The following is a 13,362-nucleotide window of genomic DNA, read 5'->3' as shown; positions in this document are numbered from 1 at the left end:
TACTGATAAATCCATTGGATCATTCGGCATACGATCGTGATGATTTGTTGATACAAATATCCCAGTTTGTTTGGCACTATCATACGCAATAGCGAATCTAGTTGCTTCTTCTAGGGAGCGTGGTTCCTTCGTTAAAACATGTATCCTAGCGTCATCTTTCAATCCTCGTACAAATCTGTCCAAAGCTTCAGCGTCAGATACTCTAGGAAGATCCAATAATACATCTTGAAATTCATCCACATATTCAGCTACTGATCGGTTTTGTTTTATTGATGCTAGTCGATCTCTTGCAGCATGTTCCGAATACGATGGCTTGAACGAATATTCTAGATCAACTTTAAATTTTTCCCATGTTGTTGATTCTTCATTTTTCTGCGATAATTGCTACCACCATTTCTGTGCACGATCTCGTAGAAGAGTTACACCATAGGAAATCCATCGAGTTTTTGGGACATCATAAAAATTAAGATACCTTTCCACTTCTTGGATCCATAAGTTTATGACTGCAGCATTTCTTTCTCCATTGTAGGTTGACGGCATTGGAATTCGTACATTATTCTGTTCCTTTTCTGGTTTATTATTGATTGCTGTTGCTACTGCCAAGCAATTAATTGGGCCAAGTCTTGCATATTGATATTGTTGTTATAGTTATTGCTCATTTCTGCGTCTTCAAGTATTGTATCTTCTTCAAATGTTGGTTGCTTGTTACTATTAAGTGTAAAATTGTTTGCTAGTTGAGTTGCTAATGTTGAAGTGTTTTAAGTATTTAAAATAGACAAAGAAGAATTAACGAGACCGAACAATAGTTCTCAAGTCGAATTACTTTTATTAAAGAAAGATTCCAAGGCTATTTATATTAGTTGAGCAAGACCTGAGATTAAATGACAAGAGATAGTTACGACCGATATGATTTGACATGTATAAGAAAAATTTTATAAACTGATGTAAATAATCAACTGTTGAGATGAAAGTGAAACTTGGCTGTTCAGGGCAGTTGGTAATTATCAGGATCTATTCTTATTCAAACTCATTTGTAAAGATTTAGCTTAGATTGATAAGACTGTTATCTTATTGACATGTCAAAACATGACATTGCCCCCTTCCAGGTTGTAATTATCTTTTCTGGAATTAATGTGGCAAGTAAAAAGATGTTTGTTTAACTGAATGTCAAAATGAGGTTTGAGATGTCAAGATGAGCTCTATTCGTTGTAATAAATAGGTGCTTGGTAGGGTGAAGTCATATAACGTATAGTGGCTCTTTATATAAACATATAAAGTATAGTGTTCAAGAATGGAACAAAGCATTTAGGCGATAATAAACCCTAAACAGGAATTTATTGCTAAAGTGATGTTTGTCTGTAAATGTGACTGCGTACAAACGTGCAAATTGAAAAATATTAAGGCATGAGAAAAAATTCCATTTTTTACTATCCTTGTAAATATTTTATAATTGCGTTATTTGCTGGTAACATATATGTATAGTTAATGAAAGTTGGGTGGAAGAAGGTCAATGTGTTAACGTCTGTTTCTTTTAGAGTTAGTTACAATGCGATGCACATTTTTTCTTTTCTTGGTTGTATCTTTTTTAGGAACAAGTTGAACCTCGCGCGCTGGCTCTTGTTCACTTATACGTGACCAATACTTTTGGATCGGTCTGTAATCATGGAAATGACTAGCCGGTTCCCAAGTGTCATCTTCTTCTCCATAACCTTTCCATCGAACTTTATATAAGTAATTACCCGGTGATCCCTTATGGTGTAAAACTGCCTCAACATCGTATGATTCAGATTGATCAGTATTGGATAAGGATACTTCCTGGGAAATAACCTTTATTTGCGATGGAGGTACATCTCTTGGTAAGAGTGCTCCAGTTGCATCAACCAACACGTATGAACCACCTTGAGTTTTTCTTTTGACAGTGTAATTACCAACGTAGAGGGGATCACTTTTTGCAACACGGTTTACATTCTTGAGCGTGACTTGACTACCAGTGGGGATATCGGTTAGAATTCTGTGAGTTTGGTTGAACTTGTCTCGAGAAGCAGCTTGTGAAGTTTTTATTTTTTCACGAATGGCAGGTAAGACAGTGTCATTAAACTCGTTGATTCTAGTTTCTAACTGTTTCATTGTTTCAGGCGATTTAGTTTTGTCCAGCACGTTATTATAATCCTTGTTTTCATTGGGACGTCTTGCAAACATCAATGAGAAAGGTCTAGTGCCGTGTAAAGCTGTATGCGTATTGTTGAGGGCTTCTTGGGTACTGTCAACATACAAGTCCCAATCCTCAGTTCTGCCTTGTAATCTTTTGTACAAAATATTTTTTGCTTTGCCAACCCATCGTTCGACTATACCGTTAGCTCGGGGATGATAAGCTGATATGAGACGATGATCAATACCGGATGATTCAACATACAGTCTTACGATTTCATTGACATACTCAGTACCATTATCACTTTGGATAATTTTTGGTCGACCAAAGAGCGATAAGATACTCCTTAATGCAAGTGCAATAGTGAGAGAAGATTTATCGGGCAAGGCTTTGAGTACACAATATCGTGTAAAGACGTCCACTACCAGAAGGATGTATTGATTACCTTGTACTGAAGTAGGGAAGGGTCCGGCTGTGTCGATACAGATGTGATCCCAAGGTGCATCAGCATAGATTGAGGTCAAGGGATTGTATCCGTGTTTTGCGATATTGAATTTTTGGCAATCAGGACAACTACGTATTATTTCAAGCGCATCTTCTTTGAGCTTTGTCCAGTGAATACCATCACTATGTAAAGCTGTTACGATTGCTTGAGCTCCACGGTGTCCTTCTAAATGTGTATCCATGAGTAGCTTTTGTCTGTCTTCTGGTACTGGGGTCATCAAGTCAGCAGGCATCATCGTTCTGGATGTAAGAATTGATCCGTTAGAATTGATAATTTGGGAAGTGACAATTGTTTTGATGGTTTTATTATCCCCCTCCAGCGTTTTTTCAGGTTCAAAAAGACGCGACAAAGCATCTGGCAGAATATTTTGAATACCAGGTCGATGGATGATTTTGAAGTTATAATCCAGTATAGTGTCCAGCCAATTGATCATCATAGCATTAGCTACAGGCTGAGTGTGGAGATAAGTCAAGGCCTTGTGATCAGTGTATAAGGTGAATGGATTACCCCACAAAAATGGATGAAACTTCTTTAGTGCAAATATCACTGCTAATAGCTCACGTTTAGTGGTGGAATAATTCTTTTCAGATGTAGAAAGTGAGCGTGCCATGAAACCGATATATCGAGTCTCATTTTTGATAACTTGGTAAAGAACAGCACCAATTGAATAGTTACTAGCATCAGTAGCAACGTAAAAAGGTTGTTCTAAATCTGGATGATGAAGAAGTGGCGCAGAAGACAATAATGCCTTGATCTTTTCAAAAGCACTTTCTTGTTCAGATGTCCAAAGTTTATCAAGTTTACCTTCGAAACGTAATTTGTCCAAAGGCGCAGTGACTTCAGAAATATTTGGCAAGTATTTTCTAAAATAATTTACCAGTCCTAAAAAGCGTTGAATCTCTTTTCCAGATGAAGGTCTAGGCCAAGTCAAAGCGTTTGTAACTTTACGAGGATCGAGTCGAGACCCTTTGGCATCAACACAGAAACCAAGCAAGTAAACAGTAGACTGCGCAAAATGACATTTGTCTGGGTTAAGGATCAAGTTCACTTTAGTTAATCTCTGAATTATGTTTTGCACATGTGTGATGTGTTCCTCATAAGACTTGGAAAACATGATGATATCATCAACAAAAGCCTGTGCATAAGGTAAATCACGTAACACTATATTAATCACTCGCTGATAACGGGAAGCAATATGTTTCAATCCAAATGGACAACCTCTAAATTGGTATTGTTGACCTTCAAAAGTGAATGTGGTCTTAACACGATCAGGTTCGTAGATTTGGAATCGATGAAATGCTTGTCGAAGATCAAGAGTGGTAAAGATAGTTGATCCTTGTAATCGATCGAAAATCTCTTCAATCTTTGGAATAGGATGTCTATCGTTTGACACGAGAATAGAATTTAACAAGCGAGGATCGAGACAGGGTCGATGTCCTGTGAGATTACCAAGCAAGTCTTTCTTAGGTGCCAATGTTAAAGGAGAATTCCAATCCGAATTAGGTGATGCACGTTCAATAACCTCATCCTTTAACCAAGTGTCAATACATTCACGCATGATTGGTAGTAATTTAAAAGGAGTACGATATGGTGCACGGTAAGCGGTCTTTCCTTTAACAGTATCTAAACGTATAATTGACTCGGGTACAGTACAGAATGAATTCTTTGGTATTAAGGCATTTTGATCAACAAATGGTTTAACAGCATTATGGAAATGAGCTTGTTGCTCAGGTGTACCGAAAGGAGCTTTGTTAGGTTCAGGTGTGTCATCCGTAATCTCTTTGTCAATAACTGGTGCAAGATTAGGATGTCTGATGGCTAAGTTGGTAACAAGAATGTTCAACTTGTGCATTAGATCTAATCCTATTACAACTTCAGTATCCAAGGAAAGAGGAAGGACTTCAAAAGAATGGGATGTATGAATAAGATTTTTATCATTATCACCGTAAATAACACTTAATGGAAATTTGGTTGTACCGAAACGTTTACTAACATTATCACTTGTAGCGAGTATAACGGAACCAGATACATTTCTATCAACTGCAATATTATATTTATTAACAAAATTGATGTCTATCGAGCTAAAAGAAGAACCACTATCAACCAGAGCCATAGTGTTCACATTCTCTATAGTGATAGGTACAATTAAAGAATGGTTAGTACTTTTAAATACTTCATTCTGTTTTGTTAATTTCTTACAATCATAGTTGACTGGATAACCCTCGTCATCTACGTCCATCAAGTTGCTATCACCACTAGACACCTTAGAAGATGCCTGTTGTGGCCTAGCTTGAGGAGTGATGGTGAGGTTGGGTTTGTTACCATTGGGTCTTGTAATGTCCAGACGGGCAGAACGTATAGCCTTACTTGGGCCTTGATAGGGCTTGTCACGAGGACAGCGAGCAGCATGTTCTTTTGACCATGGAACATTTTCAAAACAACGAAAGCAATTCTTTGCAGCTGAAACAAAAGACAAGGATGGACTGGAAGTACCATATGAAGAATTCATCGCAGTGGTGTTTTTGTTCAGCAGATCCTTATACTTGTTGCACTTTTCGGTTGGATGATTTGTAAGACCATGGATTGCGCAGCGGAATTTATTTTTCATATTTCCAACGGGAGAATGCTTCTTAACAGTGCCCAATAAGGTGCTAGGCGAGTTGAAGTTTTTTGGGTTGTATTTTGATGCCTCTGTTCCACTTGTTAGGAGAGACGAGGAAGGAGCCTTAGGATGTATAGATTCTTGACGACTTGGATTACCAACCTCAGAGCACAAGTTGGATGACAAGACCATCCTAGCTTTTGCCGCAACTTTTGTCACGGAGTCTTGCTGGTCTCTTCCAAGGTTTAACAAGGAGCGAGAGACCTCCTGACGTAAAAAGTTTGGCAAGGCGCGTTTGTAGATGGATGCGGTCTTGATGTCATCATCCCACTTGGCAGCTCTGCGGATTCTTTGGAACCGATCTGTAAATGCTTCAATAGACTCCGTTGACACCATTTTGAGTGATAGGAGCTGATCCATATGCTCCAGTTCCTGGGCTACGTCTTGTGCCGCATAAGTCTTGATTATTATTTTACGGACCTCAGACCATGTTAAGCTACGACCTTTCAATACCTCATTGAACCACGAACGTTGATCCCTGTTCATTTTGATGGGAACTAGGCGTGACCAACTAGCATCAACAGACAAACCATTAGATTCAACGATTAATGAAAACGTGTCTAGCAAGTCTTCTACTGAATCATGGATCTCTGAATCCTTTTTCCAAACGTTACCAAGCCACTGCCATACTGGGAGGTCCGATGGTATAAGGTGGTCCAAGCGAGGATGGGATTTTCTACTTGTAGGACCAGAACTAAGGGCAGCATCGTTGACAGATGGAAGAGGGGGAATACAAAACGCTTGAGCTTCATCAAGAAATTTGATGCAGTTTTGTATGTTGACCGCTCGCTCCTGTAACTTTAGTAGATCTTCTTGAGTAGCACCAGCCACAACAGCACGAGCTATTTGTTGCCTAAGATCCTCCAAGGTTACCCTTAAACCCATGACAGCATCTACAGAAGGTTCTTCAAATTGAATACTTGAAAGAGAAGTAGGAAGTGCGTCTTGCCCATTAGTCATTTCAATGTCTTCACTAGCTTTAGCATCTTCTATTTGTTTTGTAACCAAATTATTGTCATCGTTGGAAGACAATTTAGCCGTTTGATCTTCTTTAACCATATTTGCTTGTAATGAATAGTTCAGAATTCGTTAAAAAAAATGAAGTGTTTTAAGTATTTAAAATAGACAAAGAAGAATTAACGAGACCGAACAATAGTTCTCAAGTCGAATTACTTTTATTAAAGAAAGATTCCAAGGCTATTTATATTAGTTGAGCAAGACCTGAGATTAAATGACAAGAGATAGTTACGACCGATATGATTTGACATGTATAAGAAAAATTTTATAAACTGATGTAAATAATCAACTGTTGAGATGAAAGTGAAACTTGGCTGTTCAGGGCAGTTGGTAATTATCAGGATCTATTCTTATTCAAACTCATTTGTAAAGATTTAGCTTAGAATGATAAGACTGTTATCTTATTGACATGTCAAAACATGACAAATGTGTCAAAATATTCTGCTGTTTTGGTTCCGAACTCTTGTCTCTGTTCTTTTGGATATGTCGGTATTTTACGATATAAAGTGTATTTACTTCTGAGATCTGGTGTTAATAATTTATGTACTCTTTCTTCAATTTCAAATATTTTCTGCTCTTGAGATAAGTTCCTTTTTGGATTTGACATATAACTTTCTTCTATGTTGTAAAGCTTGCTTGTTTACAACAGATGCTACCAATTGTCGTGTTTGATCACGAATAGTCCTTTTATAGTAATTAACAAAGGTACAGATAAATTATTAAGTAGTTAAAGATTGTCTCTTATTTAATAAAGATAATGTATATTTATACTATTTTACATTTGCTGCGGAGGTGACGTTTGTTACAGTAGGTCACAAAACTGCTGCAAGGAATCCATTTTTCTTGGTTTTTGTAGCGCACATCCTGTTACAATGGCACAAACTGCCTCTGTTCCCACATAGTAAATCTTCTACATGTCTTGAAAAATCCGAAAGAGTTTATGCCCTATTGGATAAGTATTGAATGAAGTATGAGATGCGCAATTTGAAAATTTGAAAAAATGAAAATTTGAACGGAATGAACTTATTTATTAATATTTAGTTGGTCCTACTTTTCTATTAATAATCTCTTGAGTTCTTTCCGGAATGTTATCTACATGTCCTTGGCAAAGATCTTTATGGAAGTCATTTCATATTTCATCAACTCGTTCCCAAAACACATCCATGTTCTTTGCTCTATATTCGTAATAGTTGAATTTCAACTTCAATTGATGTCCTACGTGCTCGATTGAATTTAAGTCGGGGATCTAAGCTGGCCAATAGTTAACATAGCTCTCTTGGTGACTACATAACTAGGCTATTGTAGATTATGCCTTGTGCTTTGTGTTATTATCATGCTAAAACTAAATGTTGGACCAGTCGAAATTGTAATACTTCATAGTATCACGAAGCGTAGTGTTCAAAATATGCTGGTAAACACCCGAGTTCAAGTTTCCATCGTAAATTTAGCAAGCATATCCTGGTCCTTCAGAGATTATACAACCCCAGGACATCAATTTGCTAGCTTCATGCTGGATTACAAAATGCAGGTCATGATGTTGAAAAAGGTCACTTGGCCGTTTCCAATAGCGATCAGCATCATCAAAGCCCTATACGCTGAGCTTGGTCTCATTAAAGTACACTGTTTGCTGTCAGTCACTCATTGCCTAATCCTGATGCTCCTTGACACGTTCTAACTGATGCTACGTATGCACTTTTGTCTGAAATGGCTTCTTTTTTTCTATCGGAAAATGGAACTTCATTGATTTCAGTACGTTAATTTCTGACTGGTATGAGATATCATAGCCAAATCCAACCAGCTCCCGGTACACCTCTTTAGAAGCCTTTAGAACCCATTCCATGACTTTTCTTTTGATTAACCGCTTCGTCACTTTGGAGACTACTGTAGGTCTACCACCTGTGTTTACTGTCCTACTTGAAAACAGCCGTCTAGAGTATCTACTAACAGTTGATTAATGTAATCCAGGCTCCTTGGAAATATCATACATTGATGTGGATGCGGTTAATGCCTGTTTGTGATCGTTTATTTTCTCCTCTGACAGCCGTTTAGGCATGCGATTGACGATAGGGTAAAAAAGAGAAATAATTTAAGTAAGGAAATATAAAATTTAAAATAAAGGAATTGTAAGCGCTTTTATATACTGGCAACATTCTAATCATGTCAAGAATGTGAAAAATTATGATAGCAACCGGTTGGGTCGTATTAAAATTCGTCATTTCAAACATATCTGAACAAGTAAAAAATGTCGGATGTTCATAATACTACCTTTAGTGATCTCAAATTCCACCAATAACCATTGCCCATATCCGATAATCGACGAATAAATGCACTTTCCATTGAGGTACAAACAGTCAAGGTTTGAGATAGTTTGGTGCAGTACCCATGGACAACCAGTTGTAAAACCTGAATTTTGCAAGTCCTTGCAGCAGTTTTGTGACCTACTGTATGTATTGATATAATGTTGATATTGAAAGCACTGCGGATATACTGCGTCTATACTACGTCTATACTGCGGTTGACATTTACAAGTAGAAGTATTGTGAAATCTTTATATTTCAGGGTTTAGATAGGATTGAGGTAAGTTGTTAATATAATATATCGTGTTTTGAAGAAGGTGTTGAATATAATTTATATCCAAAGAAGTAAAATTGAATAGATGTATGTTTGAGTGTAAGTGACCACCAGATCTTATTAAGTTGATCAGACTTGAATTGAATAAAAAGAATAAAGGTAAAGTAAAGATAAAATAAAAGGGATTTACAATGAAATATAAGTTTCAAGGGATTATTGGTTCTTCCTATTTATACAAATAAAATAAAGAGATATTTGGATTCAAAGGATATTTATTGTGATAAAGTAAGGTAATGTAAAATAATAGGTAAGATAATAGGATAAGGTAATAATAATAATTGAAATATTTATAAAAAGATACTGATATTTATATGTTTTTTGATTTTCATACTTTTATGCTGTTTTTGGTTTTTCTTTTGTTTTCTTCTTTTTTTTGTTGTCCTTGAATTCCTTTGCTATTAGCATAGTGTTATTTTATAGGTTGTCTTGCAAGTTTGTGAGTGTTAAATTGGGTAAAGTTTGCTTGTAAAGCTTGATTTAAGGTTGTGATTGCCTTGTAAGTTGTTGTTTTGTATGGAATTTAAGCAGATGCTTGATAAGTAGTGACCACCAGATCTTATGTGTAAGATCAATACGATGTTTCTTGATAAAAGTTAAAGTAGGGTAAAAAGTTTAGGTAAACAGGGACTTTCTTGTTAAAGTTTGTTAATTATTGAGTAAAAATATATGATTTATTTAAACTGACTCACATTTTCTTTACAAAAAGATGGGATATACAGTGAGCGACAAAACTGTCCCAATGTTTTGTAATTTTCTCTTTTATGGCCTGTAGCGTTATGGTTATCAGATTAATTTATGGCTTGTTGTATATCATTCGATAGCCAAAGGCTTGTAGAAGTAAGCAACATATAGCAAAGTGCGATTAAAGTGCCGCAAATGGAGATAGAGGGAATCAAAAACAAGCGGTGCATTGGGACAGTTTTGTCGCATTTTCAAAAAAATATAAAATGGTTTATTTATTTGATATTAATAGTCAGTCCAGCGTCCTTTGTTCTTGATACATTGTTTTATACGCTTGGACATTGATTCTATAACCTTTTGACACTCTTCTGGCTTCATTAAGTCGTACCAAACTTTAGTTACTCGTTCGTATAATTCATTCATGCCTTTTGGTGCTGTTTCATAATCATTCAGCCTTCTCTTTAACAATGACCACATATTTTCAATTGGATTGAGGTCAGGGGACTGTGCAGGCCACTCCAGGATGTTGTAGGGTTGGTCTTTAAGGTATTCTTTGACTAGTTTGGACGTATGCTTAGGATCATTGTCATGTTGAAAAACCACCTGATGACGTTCGAATCCTAATTTATCGATGCTAAACTCGATAGTACGCTCCAATTCATCTTCCAAAATCTCTCTGTACAATTCTTTATCCATATTACCATTGATCTTGCACATCCAACCGACTCCTGCATAGGTAATGGCGCTCCACAGCATAATACTGCCTCCACCATGCTTAACAGTCATCTTCACATGATGAGATTTCAAGCTTTCCCCTGATCGGATCCAAGCCCAGGTGCGTCCATCTGAATTGAATCTATTTATTTTCGTCTCGTCTGACCAAATAACGCGTTTCCAGTCATCTATAGTCCAGTCCTTGTGAGCCATACACCAAGAAAGCCTCTTACGGATGTTTTTAGCACTAAGCAAAGGCTTCTTCGGCTTCTCAATTGCACCAAGGCCGGCCTTACGAAGGGTTCTGCGCACTGTCACAGCACTTAATTTCCTTCCAATGTCCTTTTCTAACTCTTTAGCCACCTTTGCTGCACTTGACATCCGGTTTTTCGTCACTTGGCGGACACAATAACGTTCATCAGCTGCCGATAAGATCTTGCGTCGGCCGCCTTTTGGCTTTCCAAGTCCAAAGCAATGGGATTTTCGGAGTCTCCCAACCGTACTCTTGCTTAAACCAGTAGAACCTTCCACTTCCCAAACCGACTTACCTTGTTTAAGTAGAGAAATTGCTTGAACAACTGTTTCTTGAGAGGCTTGTTTCATGTTGAGATATAATGGGTGAGTAATAAACCAGTAGGAGTTTAAAACTTTAGCAGTGAGTAAAGATCATCTTAAAGACATACAATGCGCATTTGTAAGCAGTTTGTTACCTCTATGCAACTTGTAGGTCGATATTTTATCATATTTTATATTTTTTTGAAAATGCGACAAAACTGTCCCAATGCACCGCTTGTTTTCCATCCCCTCTATCTCCACTTGCGGCACTTTAATCGCACTTTGCTATATGTTGCTTACTTCTACAAGCCTTTGGCTATCGAATGATATACAACAAGCCATAAATTAATCTGATAACCATAACGCTACAGGCCATAAAAGAGAAAACTACAAAACATTGGGACAGTTTTGTCGCTCACTGTATATATGAATATTTTCTTTTTTTTCTTTTTAGCTTTTCTTATTTTTTTTTTGACTTTTTTCATTTTTCAACTTTTTTCAATTTTCGACTTTTTTCATATTTTGACTTCTTTCACTTTTGCTTCGTGTGACCTCTTTATTCACTTCTATTGTCACAATAGCATCGTTTGCTATTGAGATAGCATCTCTCCTATAGCCATAGGGGTTTCCTTTTTCGTGTTTCGTGTGTTACAGTATTAAAAAGGAATCTTTATAACATAACCCAAAAAGAGAATAAAACATATGACACTCACACGGTCACAATTAAACAAAAAATGTTCAACATCTAACAGTTTGATGCGTGTTGGAGAAGCTGGGCGTCGATCCCAGTGCCTCTCGCATGCTAAGCGAGCGCTCTACCATTTGAGCTACATCCCCACCTTTCTTTCGCTCTTCCGACCGTTACATAAGGTATAGAACGCGTAATCAAATTTGAACTCAAATATCTCACCCAATACGATACATCCATCAACCGTTTTAACACCAAAAAATTCGCTAATTTTTTCTTTACAACATATATTTTTTTCAAGTTCGTAACTCCTTTTTTTGCAATTTTCAACATCTTCGACATTACCCATGTCAGCTAATCCCGGTCATAACATTTCGCCCATCTCAACAGATGGCGTTGCAAATGTCAACATCTCTAATGTTTCAAACATTCAAGACACCTTACAATATTTGTTAAACACTGTTAACACTCTGCAACAAGAAGTTTCGACACATGCTAGTGTCATTGCTGAACTTACTGCTCTGCGCAATGAAAATGCGTCATTAAAATCCAAAATTGCGACTTTAGAAGCGCAATTGGCTTCCTCTTCTCCTGCTGTTCTCTCCTCTGCTGTCTCTGTTTCTGTTCCCGGTGCAAAACAACTCCCTTGGCTGCACAAGATGCCTCATCTGCTGCCCCAGCTACTTACTCTGCTGTTGCTGCTCGTCCTGCTGCTCGTTCTCCTAACAAAAAGCGCAAATTAGCTGCTAGTCGCGCTTTTCAACCTATTGACCCTGAAGCTCCTCGCGGTTTCCATACTTGTACCTCAACCGCAATCGTAAGTTAACTCGCTCTGAGATTCGCAGGAATCTTCGCTTGCTTGGTCTTGACTTGTCTCGTGTCCTCGATGTCTGCTTCCCTGGTCCCAAGGCTATTGGTCTCTTGGTCCATGTACAGTATGTGCCAGAGGTGATCTCTTTGCTCGCTACTGCCAAGATTCCGCTGGTTGACGGTTTCGATCCTCTGGATCCTGTCAACTTGGCTGACCCTGAGCTTCAGCACCTGTCCATGTCTGCAAAGGCGGATAAGTGTGCTGAGCTTCACTACTCTCGCTGCTGCCGTGCTCTCTCTCGTCTTGGTGCTGGTCGTCCCCACTTGGTCGCTCCCATTGGTAAGTACTTCTTTTCCCATGGCTGGATCGATGATGGCTCTTTGAGTCAAATTCTTTCTGAGCTTCCCCCTTCTTCTTTTGCTTCTCGTGGTCGGGATCCGGGCGCTGCATTCCGTGGTGACACGGTCATGTCAGATGCTTTGGTCTCTGATGCCGCTAGTGCTGGATCATACTCATTATGAGTGAGGTCCAACACCTTTCTATAAGCCTTTGGAACGCGAATGGTCTTCGGACCACGACCGTCCATGAGGTCTTGTCTCATTGTCTCTCCTCTACTCTCCTTTTCATTACCGAGACTTGGCTTCTTTCCCCTTCGCTCCTTCCTACAGACTGGATGCAGTATCATGTGTATGGTGCTCCTGTACCTTCGGCCAACCGTGGTTCGATGGGTGTTACTGCTCTGGTCTCTCCTTCTTGTCCCTTTCCTGTTTCTCAACTTCCTTCACCGAATCGGTATACCCCTTCGTTGAAGGTCGGACCGTATCGCATTCATTGTTTGTATGTCCCTCCTCCTCTTTCTACCTCTGACTTTGTTAGTGTACTCTCCTCCATTCCTTCCTTACCCAATACTGTTATTTGTGGCGACTTCAATGCTCGTCTGGCGACCTCA

General features: G+C 38.2%; 4 protein-coding genes and 1 non-coding gene across 5 annotated transcripts; 2 read left to right on the top strand and 3 right to left on the bottom strand.

Annotated features, from left to right (window-relative positions):
- Positions 1 to 1,515: 1,515 nt before the first annotated feature.
- RO3G_16361 (uncharacterized protein) lies at positions 1,516 to 6,375 on the bottom strand (the record flags this gene model as incomplete). The annotated part of the gene is made up of 2 exons (XM_067670945.1): positions 1,516 to 4,694; positions 4,854 to 6,375. The coding sequence occupies 2 exons, from the start codon at positions 6,373 to 6,375 to the stop codon at positions 1,516 to 1,518; spliced, it is 4,701 nt and encodes a 1,566-aa protein (XP_067527046.1).
- Positions 6,376 to 7,205: 830 nt separating this feature from the next.
- On the top strand, positions 7,206 to 7,564 carry RO3G_16360 (uncharacterized protein; the record flags this gene model as incomplete). The annotated part of the gene is made up of 2 exons (XM_067670944.1): positions 7,206 to 7,234; positions 7,375 to 7,564. 2 exons carry the CDS (start codon positions 7,206 to 7,208, stop codon positions 7,562 to 7,564), a joined length of 219 nt encoding a protein of 72 aa, XP_067527045.1.
- A 2,366-nt stretch (positions 7,565 to 9,930) lies between these two features.
- RO3G_16359 (uncharacterized protein) lies at positions 9,931 to 10,962 on the bottom strand (the record flags this gene model as incomplete). Its single annotated transcript, XM_067670943.1, has 1 exon — positions 9,931 to 10,962. One exon carries the CDS (start codon positions 10,960 to 10,962, stop codon positions 9,931 to 9,933), a length of 1,032 nt encoding a protein of 343 aa, XP_067527044.1.
- A 716-nt stretch (positions 10,963 to 11,678) lies between these two features.
- RO3G_19211 lies at positions 11,679 to 11,751 on the bottom strand. The gene has a single exon. It is a non-coding gene; the product is annotated as a tRNA-Ala (tRNA).
- Positions 11,752 to 11,949: 198 nt separating this feature from the next.
- Positions 11,950 to 12,934, top strand: RO3G_16358 (uncharacterized protein; the record flags this gene model as incomplete). Its single annotated transcript, XM_067670942.1, has 3 exons — positions 11,950 to 12,232; positions 12,283 to 12,419; positions 12,539 to 12,934. 3 exons carry the CDS (start codon positions 11,950 to 11,952, stop codon positions 12,932 to 12,934), a joined length of 816 nt encoding a protein of 271 aa, XP_067527043.1.
- Positions 12,935 to 13,362: the final 428 nt, after the last annotated feature.

The sequence above is a fragment of the Rhizopus delemar genome, genomic scaffold, assembly GCF_000149305.1.
Source record: "Rhizopus delemar RA 99-880 supercont3.20 genomic scaffold, whole genome shotgun sequence".
NCBI classification, from domain to species: domain Eukaryota; kingdom Fungi; phylum Mucoromycota; class Mucoromycetes; order Mucorales; family Rhizopodaceae; genus Rhizopus; species Rhizopus delemar.
The sequence above is the reverse complement of the archived record's forward strand: the minus strand, read 5'-3'. Positions and strand labels throughout refer to the sequence as shown.